Raw genomic sequence first — 18,341 nt, 5'->3', positions numbered from 1 at the left:
TAAGCCGTACCGACATTCCTTGACTCTCTCTTCCAGCACATCGGCACATCTGCTGATAGCTCTTTCCAGCCACCAACCGTACCTAATTGACCTAAACTTTGAAAGCCCACGAGCTTCACGACTCTCGTTCTATTTCGCCCATCCCGTTCTCTTCTGTCCACTGGTCTGCCGCACACAGAACCAACTAACAGACAGTTGGCATCATGGGAGAGAGATCCTCCTCAGCCGCTCGTACGCCGGCCAAGACACCAACCCTCAAGCGCCAGCCGTCGTCATCGGCCGGAACCCAAAAGACTATTGTTCAGTTCTTCTCTAAATCCACCAGTGTCTCTCGCTCAACACCGACTCCGAAGCCCACGGCGAAAGCTCCCGACTCGTCTCCTTGCTTGAGAGAGTCGAAACGAACCAATACACTTCCCCAGGCTCCCAAATCGTCCAGCCTTACTCCCGTGCCCAGCAGCGATGCCATTGAGCCTGTAAGCTCCCAGGAGAACTTGAGTGTCTCGACAGTCAAGGTAGCGGATGACTCCTTGCCATCGCCATCTACTTCAGCTGAGCATATGACTCCACAGACTACTACCAAGCTCCCTGTGCCGTCCTCAAGCCCAACCCGCAAGGTACTTCGCTGATTCCCGATTGAGCGTGATAGTCGCTGTGCTGACATGCCCCATTTAGTCCAGAAAGCCTGTCAACTACGCCGAAGCCTCCGACGATGAGGATGACGACCCATTCGTTCGAATCCGAAGCGCAAGCACACGCCGCCGCACACGGACCCCGGCAGCCATTGTGGATGATGGCGATGACTATGAGGAGGACGCTGCAAGCAATGACCTGCCCGAGGACGATGATGGTGGGTAGCCTTGTCTCTGCGAACAGATCATGGCCTGACAGACCAAACCAGATATGATTGACTTCGTCGTTAGTGACGAGTCAGACGAAGGCTCGCAATCCAAGAAGCGGAAACGTCCCGCAACAAGCAAGGCCGCGTCACGAAAGAAGTCTCATGTTTCGTCTCCCATCAAGGAAGAAGAGTACGAAGAAGTAGACGACGAGGCTATGTTGGATGTCCCGGTTCCTTCGACAGCTCAGCAGTGGCGTTACGACCCTAACAACGTTGCGTCTGCTACCACCCGCACTGCTCCCACGCAACAAGCTCGTCGTTCCCTCAAGACCAAGGAGAAGGCCCATACCAGAGAGCCGGAGGACCGTTACCCCTGGCTTGCCAACATTGTGGATATCAACAAAAAGCCTCGAGGTGACCCTGACTACGATCCGTCGTCGGTGTACATCCCGCCTGGTGCTTGGAACAACTTCTCCCCTTTCGAGAAGCAATACTGGGAGATCAAGCAGAAGCTGTGGGACACCGTAGTTTTCTTCAAGAAGGGCAAGTTTTACGAGCTTTACGAAAACGATGCCACCATTGGTCACCAGCTCTTTGATCTCAAGCTGACCGATCGTGTCAACATGCGCATGGTCGGTGTTCCAGAGAGCTCGCTCGACATGTGGGTGAACCAATTCGTCGCCAAGGGCTACAAGGTTGCCAGAGTTGATCAGATGGAGTCTGCGCTCGGAAAAGAAATGCGCGAGAGAGGCGACACTTCGGCCAAGAGCAAGAAAGCCGACAAGATCATCCGCCGAGAGCTAGCCTGCATCCTGACTGGTGGCACTCTCGTCGATGGAAGCATGTTGCAGGACGACCTGGCTACATACTGCGCCTCCATCAAGGAGTCCACAGTGGACGGCAACCCTGCCTTTGGCATCACATTCGTTGACTGCGCAACGGGTCAATTCTCCGTCACTGAATTCGAAGATGATACCGACCTTACCAAGTTCGAGACATTTGTTGCCCAGACGAGCCCGAGAGAACTGATTCTGGAGAAGTCTCGGATCTCGACTAAAGCTCTCCGCATCCTTAAGAACAACACATCTCCAATGACTATCTGGAACTACCTGAAGTCCGGCAGCGAATTCTGGGACGCAGAGACCACTCGTCGTGAGCTCGAAAACAGCAACTACTTCGCCAAAGAAGATGGTGGTGAGGGAGCTTGGCCTGATACTCTGGCCAAAGCCAAGGGCAAGGACTTGCTAATGTCTGCTCTTGGTGCCCTGGTCCAGTACCTGAGGGTTCTGAAACTAGAGGGCGACCTCCTGTCGCAGGGCAGCTTCGATTGGTATACTCCTATCCGCCGCAACGGAACCCTTATCCTCGACGGTCAGACTTTGATCAACCTGGAGATCTTCTCCAACACAGTGAACGGTGGGCAGGATGGCACTTTGTTCACTCTCCTGAACCGCTGCGTCACACCATTTGGCAAGCGGCTGTTCCGCCAATGGGTGTGCCACCCTCTTTGCGACATCAAGCGTATTAATGAACGCCTGGATGCCGTAGACATGCTCAATTCCGACAGAGGCATGCGAGAGAAGTTCACATCTCAAATGACGAGAATGCCAGACCTAGAACGCCTCATCTCCAGAATCCACGCTGCTTCCTGCAAGCCAGAGGACTTCGTGCGCGTGCTCGAAGGCTTCGAACAGATTGAGTACACCATGGAGCTATTGGGAGAAATTGGTGGCGGCAATGGCTTGGTCGAACGCCTGGTGGCTTCCATGCCAAATCTCAGTGAGCCTTTGACGTACTGGAAAACTGCATTTGATCGAAAGAAGGCGAAGGAAGACAAAATCCTCATTCCTGAACGTGGTATCGAAGAAGATTTTGACAATAGCCAAGATCGGATCGAAGCCATCAAGGAAGAGCTGCAGACACTCCTCACGGGCAAGAAGTCCGAGCTAAAGTGCAAGACGCTGAAGTTCACCGATATTGGCAAGGAGGTCTACCAAATCGAGGCACCCAAGGCCGTCAAGGTGCCGAGAGACTGGCGCCAGATGTCGGCGACTGCAAGTGTCAAGAGATACTACTTTGACGAGCTCACAGACTTGGTCCGAGAGCTGCAAGAAGCGGAAGAGACTCATTCACAGATCGTCAAGGAGGTGGCCACGCGGTTCTTCCGCCGCTTCGACGCCGATTACGAAACCTGGTCGCAGTCTATCAGGATCATCTCACAACTTGACTGCCTCATTAGTCTCGCCAAGGCCTCGTCTTCGCTAGGCGAACCTAGCTGTCGCCCCGAATTCGTCGACCAGGAACGCAGTGTTGTCGAATTTTCTGAGCTGCGTCATCCGTGCATGTTGAATGCAGTGGCCGACTTCATCCCCAACGACATTGAACTTGGCGGTGATTCGCCAAACATCAACCTATTAACTGGTGCCAATGCCGCGGGCAAATCAACCGTTCTGAGAATGGTGAGTCATATTATACCAAAGCCTTCTACTCAGAACCTCAGCTAACTTGAGCAGTCCTGTATTGCCGTTATCTTGGCCCAAATCGGATGCCATGTTCCGGCTACATCCGCTCGACTTACTCCTGTTGACCGAATCATGTCGAGACTTGGTGCTAATGACAACATTTTTGCCTCTCAGTCAACATTCTTCGTGGAGCTGTCTGAGACGAAGAAGATCCTGGCAGAGGCTACGCCGCGCTCTCTGGTGATTCTGGATGAACTCGGACGTGGAACCAGTTCCTATGACGGAGTTGCAGTTGCACAGGCTGTCTTGCACCACATTGCTACACACGTGGGTTGTGTCGGCTTCTTTGCGACGCACTACCATTCCCTGGCGACCGAGTTCGAGAACCATACCGAGATTCGCCCACGTCGCATGCAGATTCACGTGGACGAAGAGGAGAGGCGCGTCACGTTCCTATACAAGCTCGAAGACGGAATTGCTGAGGGCAGTTTCGGAATGCACTGTGCCGCCATGTGCGGTATCTCCAGCCGCGTCATTGAGCGTGCAGAGGTTGCAGCCAAGGAATGGGAGCATACCAGCAGGCTCAAGGAAAGCTTGGAGAAGGCCAAGTCAGGTTGTTACATTCCGCTTGGTGTACTGAGTGACGTGTCGTCTTTGCTCAAGGGCGGCGATGAGCTGGAGAAGAGGGGTGTTGAGGTGTTGCTGAAAACTATTGAGGCGCTGTAGAGGCTTTTGCGCCAGCTTTGAAGGCGTTGATGACTGAAGTGTATAGTACGGATAGAAGGTATTCCCATTGCGTTGTGGTATGATATGAGCGTTTCAAGGAGTTATATCGGGCTAGTTTAAAGGAAAGACAGTTGCCCAATCACAAAAGTATTTGCTCATTCATCTTTTCTAAGAGTTGATTTGCCTCAGCTTTATCGACGCGTTAGATATACTAGCATCGTGCGTGTTGGGCATTTATGTAATGACTTTGTATTGTGTTCAATATGTATCCTTTTTATACAGCAAGACGGGGTGCTACTGAGAACCCGTTGATCTAGATATCCAAAACACGACCGTCTGTTTGGACTGATTATCGTGAGGCTTCCAAAGTCTGTATGAGTTAGCTGGCGAACACTGCAGATAAGGACGAGGGCATCCAAACTCACGATAGCGAACCGGCTCTTGGCCCGGATCCGTTCACCAAAGAAGACGAGCGCCCACGGAATCAAAGTCAAGCCCGTGGCAATCCCACCCAACAGCGAGCCCGCGCGTTCCTCCCCGAGATTTCGAAACAAGGCCCCCGTGACGAGCGGGAAGACGCCCCCGAGTATATTTCGACAACACGACTGCGCAGCCAGCGCCGAGGAGGCGTATTTGTGGTAAATGTCGGCAAAGTAGTTGAACGTGGCCAGGTACACCGAGTAGATGCCCCACGTCGCGAGCCCGATGCCAAAGGCGGGCGCGATCCAGTGGAACTCTTGCTTGGCTGTGAAGCCGAAGATGAAGAGGCCCGCGGGGAGGAAGGTGGCTGTGATACAGGTAAAGTACAGGCGCGACTCTGGCGCCTCGGCAGGGAAACGACGCCGCATGAAGAGCCAGAAGCGGGAGGATTCATCGAGGGGGGTATCGGCTCGCCAGTTTGGTAGCTGGAGGAGCCTGTCCTGGAGGACACCGACAATGGTCGCGACCACGGAGCCGACGATCATGGCGGAGAAGAAGTAGCCCGACTGCTCAATGTCCCAGTTGCGCCTACGTGACATGGCCAGAGGGATGCTTCCGAACGTGCAGTAGAGGACGGCCCAGGCAAAGGCGCACCATATCGAGAAGAAGAAGACCACGGGCTCTGTGAAGAGAAGGTGGAATGGCCGGGATACCGACATTGAAATCAGCGTGGTGATGGATGCCCGTTCTTCGTCCTCCTTAACTAGCCAACGCAGCCGTTGGGGTTTAAGCTGGGTAGAACATCGACGACTCGACTGACAAGTTGCGGATGTCTTTTCGAGGCCGCAGCAGGAGCACACCTGCGTATCACCTCCTGAATCCGAAGCTGTGTCGGTACCATCGCTGCTATTCGTTGTATCCTCCGACCAAACGCCATAGAATCCTGCCTTTTCCCTTTGCTCATACCACGCATTCAGAGCTTCGGCTTTCCTTGATAAGATGACGGAGCCCCGGCTTTCTTTGAACAGAACAGCCAGAGCAATGACAAGAACAGTGTCGACGATGACCTGGTGCCAAAAGATCCACTTCCATGCCAGCGTTCCGTCCGGAGATCCCATTCTCTTGACCATGAGTGAAGCCACCAGGGGACCGGCTCCCGTTCCAGCCAACACGGCGCCGCTGAAGAGGGCCATGGGAGTGTTTCTCTGCTCCTTTGCCCAAAGATCCGCAATGACGCCGCCAATGACCGAGCTGAAGACGGAGCCGCCGACACCGACTAGGAACCGGGCGATGAGCATGGCCGTCAGGTTCGGCGCAACAGAGCAGACGGCTTGGAAGATGACATATACAACGCCAGAGATGACAAACACTGGATACCGGCCATATATCTCCGACAGGGGCGCTAACACCATCGGTGAGAGGGCGAAACCGATGCAAAAGGTTGTGATACCGGTCAAGACGAGTAGCTGAGAGGTGCTAAGGTCATCGGCCATGATGTAAGACGGCGGTGAATACGAGCCGGCCGTGTATGCGGTGAGAAAGGTGGCGATGCACGACAGCGCTAGCATGAGGTATTTCCGGGGTTGAGGCCATTGCAGAGGCGAGGTGTAGTGTGACAGGTTTGGGGGTGCTGGTTCTGGCGGCGACTCGGCCGATACTTGGAAAGATATGTCGGCCGGCGCGGGTAGGACTGTATCGAAAGCCAAGTATCTGAAAATGATTGTACTGTTAGCGTCGACACGGGCGCCAGGTCTTGGCGGTTGAGAAGCCTCGTTGGCACTTGGCGAAGTGTTGGTTCCTTTGGACCCCTGAGGCGCCTTTTCGATATCTAGCATCTTGTTCGTCATCGTCGGGGACTACTTTGTTAGACGGCAATACCGATGATGTATGAGGCCTCAAAACGAATTTGCAGGCTGAAGATAGAGAGTGTGAATCGGTACAAGCTCCATGACCGTTTCCAACTTGATGTTCAACGAGGTTGGAGCACGATCCATATGGAGATGCGTGAAGCAGTGGAGGTGAGTGAATGAGTGAATCACGAAGAATCTGGCGTCGAGAGAACGAGGGAACTGCAGGATATAACAATCTGTGTTAGTGAACCTCCACCCACACGAGAAACGGCAATATGAGACTAAGAGAGACCGTCCCAGGATCGGGAATGTGAACGGGAATAACGGCGGATGGATTCCACCCAGTCACGTCGGTAGCGGCTATGGCCCCGGTCAGCCGAGGGTCTACTCACCCCAAGGTACCTGATGAAAGGTGGGAGCTAAGGCAGGTAGCGGTCAGAGTCGGGACGAGGACGGAAGTCTGGATGCAATGTGATGCAACGCCATACGGCGCGATTGCTCGGCCGGCGGCTGGCTGAGAAACGGGACGAAGGCCGCGATGCCCTCGCTATTGGTCGTTGTAGGCTCAAACCGACCTCCACTGTCTATCCGACTTTCCTCATAACAGCCCGCCTCAGAAAAGGTTGAGTAAGGGCAGGGCTCAGGGTCAATCGATTAATGCCACCTGGACAAGACTTGAATGCCTCAAGTTGAGCGAGCTGCCCGACAAAGTATCATATTGCAATCGGAAGCACAGCCCAGGCACGAGCGCAAAAACGGCTGCAGATCATCAAGAGAGTCATGATTCGTGAGGGCTCAAGGGAGCGTGGGGCATGACTGCTGCGTTGTACGGGCCTAGCTCGATTAGCGCCTCCATGCTTGTCGAGAGTGCTTCATCGACGTTCAAGCCAAGCTGGAGAAACCCCAGCTTTCAAATACGGCCGACCCGAAGCCACAGCAGTGGAAACCAAGACGCAGACTCCACCTTGAGTTGAAGAAAATGGAGTCAATCTCTATAGGATTGTGAACATATCGTTGACAGGTTCAGCTGGTCAGTTGCCGGACGGCCCTTTGGAGATGGAAACCGTCCATCTTGCCTTCGAGTCTCACATCGTTTTGGCGTTGCCAAGTTGTCCGGTTTTCTGGCACACCCCGTCTGATCTTGGACTTACCCCGTTCAGGCTTCCCTGTCCATCTGGGGTTGAAGCGGCGTGGCATACAGACTAACGAAGTATATCTTATCTTCTTTTCCGCTCTATTCCCGGGGGAATACCCCAGACGGTACGTAGTCTCCAGCAGCGTCATGTAGGAAGATGGATCGGTTATCGGCTACTTTTTCCATCCTCGCGATGATGAAGACTGCTCCCAGGTTCGGGTAAATTGGTCAGAGTCGATGTACAGACCTGGCTGTCAATTGCTCACGGAGTCTGCCATATAGAACGTACGTAGGAAGGCGGCCACAAAAAGAGCAGATATGAACCAACGAAGATCTGCCCGTGCTCGGCTCGACGGTCCTGACTCTGCATTACCACGGTATTGGTAACGGCCATACTTTGATGCCAATGTCGTCCCGTACGGGCCATGCCGGAACGTTACTACGAGCGAGAGTTGGAGAGGGGGTGGGCGATGGGCCGCAGCGGGTTAATGCCCAAAACCGTGCAATTCCCGTCAAGCCCTGAGTCGTGGTGTCGTAGCCTCGGGTCCGTCGACGTCTGCTAATGTGACCGTCCTTCTTCTCCTTGTACGTACCTTACACGCCTTCCAAGTATGGAATTCCTACACATGATAATCCAAAAACGGTGAAAGATGTGAAAGACAAAATCGCATTCCGAAAAAAAGCCGTAAGACAGCAATGTGCGGGTACCTAGCTCTTCTCCGAAACCACCACGACCACCAACATTATTAACGTTTGGAGAAGAGACTTACTTACATGACCCTCCATCCAGCCAATGATATGTCCCCAACTTGACGATGCAAGTGAATCCAGAACTTCTGTTCTCCAACCTAGACCCAATGCTTACCACCATAAGCTACCAAACCTATTTCAACCAAGGCCCTCCATCTAGGTTATCCTCGATAACCGTAATGCGGAAGACCGCTGCCACATGGCTCGGCAGGAAGCTCAGCGACAACCTGTGCTGGATGCGGCTCATACACGGGGTATGTGGTGGGGAGGGTACGGAAACTGGCATTGGCTACCTCGTGTGACGGGTGAAAGTGCTGGTACAGATCCGGCTCCGAGCACGCACGTGGGGCTGGTTGAGACATGGCCATGCTATAGCCATGCTCGTTGGCATGCTGGTGAGGCTGGTGAGAGAACTGGTTCAGCTCACGCTCCTGAATGCCAGCAGCAGCAGCAGCAGCAGCCTCCTTCTTAGCATCTTCCTTGATCGCGTCTCTTCGGCGCACGTAAGCGTGAATCATGCCGATGAGGAACAGGAGGAGTAAAGAGCCTCCGACTGCAGCACAACTGATGATAATCAATGTGTTCCTGGAAAGAGTGACGTGGGGTTCCTGGTCAGGTGAGCCAGTCGACTTTGGCAGTGACGTGTTCTGTTCGGTAGACGAGAGCGTGGAGGCAGTCAGCGAAGGTCTCAGTGTAGTCATCAGAGTTGTCATCACTGGCAACAGTGAGGAGGTGGTGAAGGTCGAGGCCAACGCCGACGTCAATGCTGTCTCTTGCAGGGTAATGGTCACTAGAATGAATCGTTAGAAAGAACTAAAAATGAAGGGCTTTGGACATTGGGAGTAAGGCACAACTCAGACTTACCAGTAGCTGTCTTACCACCTTCGGTGCGGATACGAGTGATCACGGGGATTCCTTGCTCGCCGCCTGTACCCTGTGAAGGGCTGAGCACTGGATCGGGCGGCGGCGAGGTGTCGTCACGGGGCTGGGAAGTGAATTGGCCCATGGTTGTTGCTGTTGAGGTGCGAACGCTGCTTGCTTGAGATGGGTCATTCGTCGTATACCTTCTTTGTAGGGAAGACGAGTGGCAGCGCAGAGGCAATGCGAAAGTGAAGCTCATGGCGCTGTGGATGCAACGTTCGAGGCGTCTGAGTTCAGCTTCTGAGGCAGCTCAAAGTGCGGCCACAACGCTAAGAATATTTCTCCCTCAAAGCAGTCGGCCGATCTTCTGCAGCATGCCTCCGTTGCTAGAAGACGAGAGGAAAATCCAGCCACAGGTAAGGATAAAGACGTGAGGTGGGTGATGGGATTCCAAATGTTCGACTGGCAAAAGTGTGTGAAGGAGGCGAAGAGGTAAAGAAAAGACTCAAATCCTACTCCTTCCTCGAAACCAATATCGCAAAGGCGGTATAGTTAAAGTGGAAGGCAGGAAGCGGAAGGCAAAAAGCCCGTAATGATTCAGGTGGAAAGAGCAAGCTGATCCAGAACTTGAAGGCACCTTCCCTCTTCGACACTCATCTGAGAAGAGATGCGAAGTGAATAAACCATAGACTCAGATTAGAGAAGGCGGGAATACGCCGCCCTCAAGCTGAACATCAACTTGAGATGCCTTATCTAAGGTACTATAGACAGGCGGTTGATGGACAATCTTTCCACTCATAGCATAGCATTTGCTATTCACGCTCAAGCCTTGCATTTTACTGCAGTTACCTTGATTCCATCTATTGCATCTGCTCGAGGCAGCTCAATCATGGCCTCGTCGATCGTCTGGGTAATTTTAACGTACTTGCTTCATTAGAGTAAATGGATACAACCATAATGTACGTGACTAGCACCAGAACTCATTGGATTTAACAACCACCTGCAAGGCGATTGGGACTTGATCGTATCTCATCCGTCTGTATATCATCTAGAAGTACTACTTTTATTTTCCTCTTCCCTCGTCACATGCCAATAAAATGTGTATCTTCGTAGCTCTAGATGGAACATCTGCATTTACACCCATCTGCTGAGGAAATGATAGACAACAAGGTCCTCCCTGGGCCACTTCTGCCTGGGTACCTTCCTGGAACATCATCGCCAAGTCAAACAGACTTGCAATCATCAAATCTCGAAATGACAGGTCTTCACCACAGCCAAGCTCAATGATGTTTCTCTGTTCGTTCCAGTATCTATCTGGCCTCGCTCACCATCTACTTCAAATGCCACTTTACATTATGTCTTTAGCTAACCTCACGGTAGAGCCGTTAGACTTGAATATGTCGAAGAAAATTGAGTGGAGGAATATCGAGATACACCACCCTTGCTGAGCCAGGCCCAGCTAGCTGGATATCAGCTAGTTACAAGATCTATTGGTCCTTGTAGCTTACAGCATTTTTGACAGCAAGCTCTCGAACATGGGCCCATCCATCTTCTATGGATTTCTCCAGATCACCTCGCGGGCATGGCCATTCTATCAAGATCCGCTTACCATCATGTTGGAGCCTGAACCATCTCTCTAAGGCCGTCCGCCGACCTCACCATGGGTCAATCCAAGTTAGTCGCCATGAAACAACCTCGAGAAAAAAAAAAGGAAAAAGGAAAAAGGCTGGCACTATAGCTATGTCTTCGTCAGCTCTTTGCATGGCGGCATCTCCCTCCCACGGCTGGCGGAAATGCCGCAGCCTTCTTTTGTGTAGCGTTAAGCATGGTCTCTGCGGAACTCCTCGAATAGGTCTTCCAGATTATCACGGGCTCTATCAGCAGTATTTGCAGCGTGTATATAGTCTTTTCATGAGGGGGCTCGTAAGAACATCTCGATTTCAGTTGTCTGGCATATTGCTCAGTTTCAAGTATGTACCACACTCAATTTACCAACATGCTCGAATCCCATGATGTCGCATTCTCATAAGCCACATCCGAGAATGGTGGCGTGAGAGCAATACCCGGACTTCAAGTGCTATACGCATCATACAACCGCGAGGTCGAGACCGTGGCATCACCATCCAATGAAGTACTACGTCCGAAATCATGAGACCATTCGCAGCTCGATGTTCATGCCCATAGCCTCTCAACTCGGGCGAAGCGCTTTCTGGCCGAGGTAACGAAGCACAGGTGGTATCGCAAGTCAATCTCTGTTTAGCGTCATTTCTCAAGACGACGTTCATCGTCGAAAAAGTCTTTCCTTTAGCTAGACTTGGCGGCCTGGGCCTTCTCGTAGATCCAGTCGTTCAGACCGTTGCGGTTTCTCGCAATCTCGATGGCGTAGAACTGCATGCGGGGCGCTGTACTAGAAGTTAGCAGATGAGCGAGCCAAAATCGCCTTTTGGCGAGGTTCAGAACAGGGTCGGCGGGGGGCCACTGACCGAAAATGACCTCGTTCTGGCCGTATTCGAACTTGGGGCTGGCGCGGACCATGGTGCCAAAGTTGTAATCGTCGACCTTCTTCTCGTAGGCCATCATGAACTTGCGCCACCGTTCCTTGCCGGACTTGCTCTTCATCTCGTCCTCGTTGATGGTCGCGGCGGGGTCGAACTCGGGGAAGTCGGTCTTCAGGTGCTCGTAGATCTCGTCATCGATCTTGGTCAGGCGCAGCGTGGAGCCCTTGACCTTCTCAAGGATCTTCCAGTAGGTTTCCATGTGCTGAACAACTACAGGAACGTTCTGGCGGTTAGCTCGCGATCGTGAATAGGGTCGGAGGTGGTAGTGGCAGCGTGTGTACCCTTGACGGCGAATTGCTTCTCGATCTGGACGCAAAAAATAAGTCAGCGCATTTCATTCGCGACACGAAGAGAGGAGGGGTTCGAGCTCACATCCTCGAGGTTGTCAGCCTCTTGGGCGTCAAAGTTGGTGGGAACTTGCGCAGACATTGTGATAGGTGGTTTTTTTTTTCTTTTTCTAATTGACCGTGCTCAGTATTGGTGAGAGAGGTAAGTGTACGATCGTGGAGGGGTTGGACGAGGAAGCTTTCAAGATGTTGGTGGGGCAGCAGTGACGAACAGAGCGCCGCTGGGCAGCCAGGCATCGCGGGGTTCTTTTTTTCGATCTTTTTTTTTTGTCTCTCCACATTTCCGCAACAGAGGACGGATACGTACCTACGTCTATGTACAACGGTACCTTGCACTGACGTCAAACCACAAAGTAACAACTCCATCAAACTTCTCCCACCCAACTTCAGCGACGATATCAAAATAAACGTCATCTGCATCCTCTTCTACTCTCCTTTCAGTCTTCTACTGGACCCATTTGTCCGCCGAAATGCCATCATGTTGCGACAGTCATATAGACGTGTCCTCTCAAATAGTCGCTCTGGATATCGTTCCATCCTCCAGCCAGCTCCCTTCTGATTCCCGAGACGACCAGCCCGACATTGCCCATGCAGATGTCGCGGACGCCGGCGAACCAGCATCAACCTCTCTCTTTGACAAGCTTCGTCGCATTCTGTGAACTAGGACCTGCAATCTGTGTTCAAGACTCGCCTCATCCGTTGCTACCGATTCTTGAGACGCCCTTCCGATCAGTTGCGTTCTGCTGTCCGGACGTTTACGTGCGTCGCCGTTCTCTGAGGTTTCTTCAATGCTTCTAGACGCATACCCAACCGACATACGTCCAGTCGATAGGTTCTCGTATGGTCGTGTAAGCATTACTGCTCCCTCTGGAAGACAGAGGCCGCGCAGGTACTGTCGAGAATGATCATCCAGCTGAAATTTACCGTGTCCTTTGTCGACCCACGACTTTTGGCCGGGAATGCGCGGCCATGCCGAAGAAGGCGCCACTCGATACGTATGGTGCTTGATATCCTCGCTTCTCTCCGGAACAGGAAAGATACGCCGCAGCAGAGAATGTGTATAGCCATTGCTGAAACCGCAGAGGCGCATCGAGTCGACCAAGCCATTTAGGCGCACGAATGGCTCGCAGATTCTGAGGAACTCATCAGGGCAGTATGAGTAGTCAGCTCCGTAGCTCGATCGCTTGGGTGTGAACACTTGTTCCGGCTCCGTCGACGTTCCCTGGTTGTTCTGCTCGCTGGCAGACCTGGAATCTGGGGGCAGATGATCGGAAGGGCGTTCACCCCAGAATCTCCGGCAGAGTAGCACAAGGCTCTTGAGCGTCGAATGGTTCTTTCGTTTCAATTGGCCTCTAACAAAAGCCCCGATGAGATCGTCCATATTAACGGTTCCTGCACGTAACTTACAGGCTTCCTTGCCTGGCCCGAAACCCAATCGAGTCAGGTCAAGCTCAACGATGACCTGCTGCATAAAGTGACCGTATTTATTACACCACAGTGTTGCCAAAGGGTTCAGGTAGGGACCCACGAAAGGCGATATGGTGATGTGGAAGCGCTCTCCCATGAGAAATGCAATCAGCATATCCGCGCGCAGAGCGAAAGACACTTCGAGGTACGGCAGAAGAGGTCTCATGGCAGTAGCTAGTGAAGTGTACTCATCGTCAGTCCAGACCTCTCTCACGAAACGGCCGTCGTTGAGGCAGATGGGCATGTCGGATTCATGGTCGGCAATGAGATATTGGCATATGTGGAAGCGTGCGACTGCGGGAAGTCTGAGGTATGGAGAAGTCGGCTCCTGCTGTTGCGTTCGCTGATGATCGGCGAAGAACATTGCGACCGATCTCTCAAAATCAGTGGCCTTGTCGGGCACCGCCTGGCCACGTCGGTATTTGTGATAGACGACATCGATCGAGCGATCCCAGGGCGGGAGGTTCTTGCGTGTTGATCCGGCTGGCCATCCTGACTTGGGCTTTTCCATCAGCGTCCGGGCTGCCTTTGGAGGTATGGCCGCGGGAAAGGGATACGGCAATGGCGTCGAGATATTTTTCGTCAGTGCTGACTTCGGCTTCGTCACTGTGGCATGATCAGCATTCATTTTTCTCTACGTCGGGACGAATCGAGCAATCTAGGTGGCTGAGGTGCTTGCTTCGAGAATCTTGCTTGTCAAACTCACTCTCTGCTGGTATGGCTGTGATGCTGCCGGCCAGGTTGACAGTCCCGAGTATCTGTTCTGTTTTTGTCGTTCTGCTTGGCCTCTTTCCCCCCTTCAAGTGAAGTAAACCGAAGGGCTCAAGGATAAGGTGCGCAGAATATTTCCTGTTGCGTGGTTGTTGATGTGCACCTCAGTGACAGTGGGTGGTGAAGACGAGTGGATATTTTTCTTCCCTTCGGGTGAGGGTAAGGTTCACTGAGGCCTCGAGTGCGTATTCACCTCCATGTGTATTCACCTTCAAATCTCTTGCCTCTCTTCACGCATACTTTGGTTTTCATCTCATCTCCTTCCTTACGCTCCTGCCTCTCATTTGAGGTTTCGGCGCCTTGTTCTTTTTGAAGCAAAACAAGCCCGTAGAAAACGGAACCAGCAAGATCCAGTTATTACCAAAGGACTTTTACGTACTTGCATTGAAACAATTTCCACGGGGTTCAGTTTCCAGTTCAAGTTCACATCCTCTACACAGTTCTACAGCTGTTCATGCCCGGTTGCACGTCGTTGGTTGACCCGCTTCTTCGGCGCCGAGTGGATCGCGGCTCCGTGCATCTTCCGGGAGCTTAATCGGTCATGCTCCGGGGATATATCTGGCCATGGTAGTCCCATGTCGATGGGGAGTCGCGGCCAATATACTGCACCTATCGTGTATGCAGGCTCACTGCTTGCATACAATATTAGAAGCAGATAACAATTCGAGTCTGCTGCGCCGTTCTCACTCAAGTGTAATTATTCGTTGGTTGATGCAGGGGTGCATGCTCATTCTGAGCTGACCATACGCCGCTGCTCGGTGAAAGGGTAGCGAGGCAACCCGGAAATAGCGGAGAATTTACTCACTCGCCTTACGTCTTACGCATAGAAAAGAGGATGGTCAGAAGCAGGCAATTGAAGGGGAGGCTACAAAGATCTCGCCAAGCGTATTGGCACCCGCTTCTAAGCTTAAGGGGACGAACGCCGCCGTGATGGCTCGGGTGATCCCCTCCAACGGTTGGGCGTCGTAACATGAAGCCATTGGTCTAGTGTGAAATGGGCTTGCTCCAACGGGAGCTGCAGCACCCATGTAACGCACAGCAAGTTGTTAGTTCGTTACCCCATTTCCCCCCTTCCAAACGAGCCGCCAGCGGCCAAACCAATGCTTCAAATTTAACCCTAGTCCCTTTGAACGGGGTTCGGGTCGGAGTTGACAACTTCTAGCCCTCTTCTTCCCCGTTCCCTTGTTGATTTTCCCCAGAGAGGGGGGAAACGCACCCCGATTGAGGTATTCGGCTGCGTTTACCCATGTTGAGGGTGGTGTGGAGTGTGGTCTGACCCGGTCGAGTCAAAACCCCGTTGCGATGGTCGGTCGACAGCGGCAGACCATATCTGTTTGTTTAAGAGGCGCAGGGGTCCATGGCCTTTGTGTCTGGGTTGCTGCTTGTTCTTTGCTTCTTTTCCTGTTGAGCGACTCTTTGGCGGATATGCAGTCTCTTGACTGTTGTACCAATTCTTACCTTACACTTGAAATCACGATATCCTCATGACTATAATTGACTTCAACTACATACAATAGCCAACCGTAACCATAGAACGACTCACCTGAAGCTCCAGTTGAAAGTTAGAAAATCAGCTTTCTCGAGTAAATCTCCACGCGTCGGTTCTCGCGAGAGATTGCAAATCTAGGCCTTCCTAGACATAAAAGGTAGTTTAGGCAAGTCTGTCCTTTTCCTTACACAAAGATCCAAGATCATTCTACGTGATTCGAGGAGCATGTAAACACAGACATCACGGCTTTGCACGCCAAGTCGCCGGATAGTATTCCGGAATGCCAAGCCTTTGCTTTCTCAACTTTCGTATCTCCTGGCAGTTGTGTAGCTGCACAGGGACGCAGTATAAGTGGTCATCGGAACTAACATCAAGGCAGCGTACTCTCAAAGCTCCAATGACCTCACCAACAAAAGAGCCGCGCCACTCCGTGGAAGAAGGAGCCACGACAAGCAGCATATCTCATGACGACAAGGAGACAAGAGGCCTCTACCGGCTAGAACGCGAACCCACAAGGGAAGAGAAAACGGCAGAGGCCCTAGCAGAGGGCCACGATGCCGACATACCCTCCAGCATGGGCTACGTCCTCGACGAACGCGGCGAGGAGAAGAGAAAGCAGTCGCTCGCGCTGGCTCGGACGAGGTCTCGCAAGTCCATGGGGCGCGAGGACGTGGAAAAGGGTGTTGGCGGTACGACAGAGAAGGACGGCGACGGCGGCGAGAGCTCCGAAGACGAGAACATTGTCTGGTGGGATGGCCCGGACGACCCGGCGAATCCGTACAACTGGCCGAGTTGGCTCAAGGTCCTCAACTGTAGCCTGATCAGTGCCATGACGTTCGTCACACCACTGGCGTCTTCCATCTTTGCCCCCGGCGTGCCGGACCTCATGCGGGAGTTTCACAATAACAGCCCCTACCTAGCTGCCTTTGTCGTCTCCGGTAGGAACGCTCCTTTAAACTTCTGTTCACTATCCCATTGTGCAGATCAACCGGAAAGAAACAAAACATGCTGACAACAACGCGCAGTCTACGTCTTAGGCTTCGCAGCCGGACCCCTTCTCTGCGCGCCCCTGAGCGAAATCTACGGCCGCACAATCGTCTACCACGTCTGCAATCTCTTCTTCATCTGCTTCAACGTCGGCGCCGCCCTCGCGCCCAGCCTCAACGCCCTCATCGTCTTCCGCCTCTTCGCCGGCGTCTTCGGCTCCGCGCCCATCACCAACGGCGCGGGTTCCATCTCCGACATGATCCGCCAGGAGAAGCGCGGGGCGGCCATGGCGGCGTTTAGTATCGGGCCCCTACTGGGTCCCATCATCGGCCCCGTGGCGGGAGGGTTCCTCGCTGATGCGGCTGGCTGGCGATGGGTCTTTTGGCTTATTGTAATTGTGAGCGGGGTTCTGAGTGTCGTCATGCTCATCTTTTCGAGGGAGACGTACGCGCCCATCATCCTTGACAGGAAGGTAAAGCGACTGCAGAAAGAGACGGGAAACCCTCTGCTGCGGTCGAAACTTGATATTGGCCTCTCTTCGGCCGACTACTTCAAGCGAGGCATCATCCGCCCTATCAAAATGATTGCCTTTTCCCCAATCACGCAGATCTTGTACGTAACCCGATCCTCATCATATTGAGCCAAGTCTTGTCCCCCTCCTTTGAACTCCTTTGAACTAACACACGCAACAGCGGCCTCTACATCGCCGTAGTCTACGGCTACCTCTACCTTATGTTCACCTCCATCACCTCAGTCTTCATGGGAACCTACGGCTTCAGCGCCGGCACATCAGGCCTAGCCTTCATGGGCCTCGGCGTCGGCTCCATGATCGGCGTCATCTTCTTCAGCCTCTCCTCGGACAAGTACGTTAAGAGAAAAGCCGCCGAAGCAGACGCCGCAGCCGACGAAGCAGGCACCGTCCGCGAAGGAATGAAGCCCGAATACCGCCTCGTCGCCCTCCCCGCCGGCGCCGTCTTCCTCCCCGCGGGTCTCTTCATCTACGGCTGGACGGCCGAGTACCATATCCACTGGTTCGTGCCCATCCTGGGCACGGCCATCGTCGGCATCGGTAACCTCATCATCTTCATGGCGCTGCAGATGTACCTCGTCGACGCCTTCACCATCTACGCCGCCTCGGCCCTCGCCGCCAACGCTGTCGTGAGATCCGTGGCGGGAGCGACACTACCTCTTGCGGGCCTGAAGATGAACCAGAACTTGGGCGTTGGCTGGGCGAGTAGTATTCTCGGTTTCATCGCTGCCGCCATGTTACCTGTGCCGTTGCTGATCATGAAGTATGGCGAGTACTTGCGCAAGCGTTTCGAGCTCAAAGACCTGTAGATGCCGCTTTAATTGATCACGCCAGGGGGAAGCCTTCCCCCAGTTGTAGGGAACGGGAGAACTAATAGACATACCCAATGCATATTATCAAACAACTCAAGTGAAGATGACATTGTCTTGATGTATGTCGATGACGGAGCATGGATGGATCCTTAAATATTGTTCTTTCATTCTGGGCTTCCATTTTGCTGATCGTAAGACTCATGAGAGACTTCATATGGTTACTAATAGTCCGTCGTATTTGTGTCTCAAGCTCATTCCGCTGGATATCTTCCCGTCTGCTCAATTCCGCCGGCAGAACTGTCAGTGATTGGAACGGGGCGATAGTGATCGTGTCTT

General features: G+C 52.9%; 6 protein-coding genes across 6 annotated transcripts; 2 read left to right on the top strand and 4 right to left on the bottom strand.

The window, feature by feature from the left end:
- Positions 1-203: 203 nt before the first annotated feature.
- CPAR01_16637 (MutS domain V) lies at positions 204-4,029 on the top strand (the record flags this gene model as incomplete). The annotated part of the gene is made up of 4 exons (XM_060500882.1): positions 204-617; positions 676-850; positions 902-3,300; positions 3,355-4,029. The coding sequence occupies 4 exons, from the start codon at positions 204-206 to the stop codon at positions 4,027-4,029; spliced, it is 3,663 nt and encodes a 1,220-aa protein (XP_060340397.1).
- A 349-nt stretch (positions 4,030-4,378) lies between these two features.
- CPAR01_16636 (major facilitator superfamily transporter) lies at positions 4,379-6,296 on the bottom strand (the record flags this gene model as incomplete). The annotated part of the gene is made up of 2 exons (XM_060500881.1): positions 4,379-4,399; positions 4,455-6,296. 2 exons carry the CDS (start codon positions 6,294-6,296, stop codon positions 4,379-4,381), a joined length of 1,863 nt encoding a protein of 620 aa, XP_060340396.1.
- A 2,049-nt stretch (positions 6,297-8,345) lies between these two features.
- CPAR01_16635 (uncharacterized protein) lies at positions 8,346-9,190 on the bottom strand (the record flags this gene model as incomplete). Its single annotated transcript, XM_060500880.1, has 2 exons — positions 8,346-8,974; positions 9,049-9,190. The coding sequence occupies 2 exons, from the start codon at positions 9,188-9,190 to the stop codon at positions 8,346-8,348; spliced, it is 771 nt and encodes a 256-aa protein (XP_060340395.1).
- Positions 9,191-11,349: 2,159 nt separating this feature from the next.
- On the bottom strand, positions 11,350-12,032 carry CPAR01_16634 (uncharacterized protein; the record flags this gene model as incomplete). Its single annotated transcript, XM_060500879.1, has 4 exons — positions 11,350-11,447; positions 11,529-11,813; positions 11,885-11,909; positions 11,976-12,032. 4 exons carry the CDS (start codon positions 12,030-12,032, stop codon positions 11,350-11,352), a joined length of 465 nt encoding a protein of 154 aa, XP_060340394.1.
- A 426-nt stretch (positions 12,033-12,458) lies between these two features.
- On the bottom strand, positions 12,459-14,045 carry CPAR01_16633 (uncharacterized protein; the record flags this gene model as incomplete). The annotated part of the gene is made up of 1 exon (XM_060500878.1): positions 12,459-14,045. One exon carries the CDS (start codon positions 14,043-14,045, stop codon positions 12,459-12,461), a length of 1,587 nt encoding a protein of 528 aa, XP_060340393.1.
- A 2,029-nt stretch (positions 14,046-16,074) lies between these two features.
- CPAR01_16632 (uncharacterized protein) lies at positions 16,075-18,002 on the top strand (the record flags this gene model as incomplete). Its single annotated transcript, XM_060500877.1, has 3 exons — positions 16,075-16,615; positions 16,703-17,276; positions 17,357-18,002. The coding sequence occupies 3 exons, from the start codon at positions 16,075-16,077 to the stop codon at positions 18,000-18,002; spliced, it is 1,761 nt and encodes a 586-aa protein (XP_060340392.1).
- Positions 18,003-18,341: the final 339 nt, after the last annotated feature.

The sequence above is a fragment of the Colletotrichum paranaense genome, assembly GCF_030867605.1.
Source record: "Colletotrichum paranaense strain IMI 384185 chromosome Unknown Scaffold_27.1, whole genome shotgun sequence".
Lineage (NCBI taxonomy): Eukaryota > Fungi > Ascomycota > Sordariomycetes > Glomerellales > Glomerellaceae > Colletotrichum > Colletotrichum paranaense.
The sequence above is the reverse complement of the archived record's forward strand: the minus strand, read 5'-3'. Positions and strand labels throughout refer to the sequence as shown.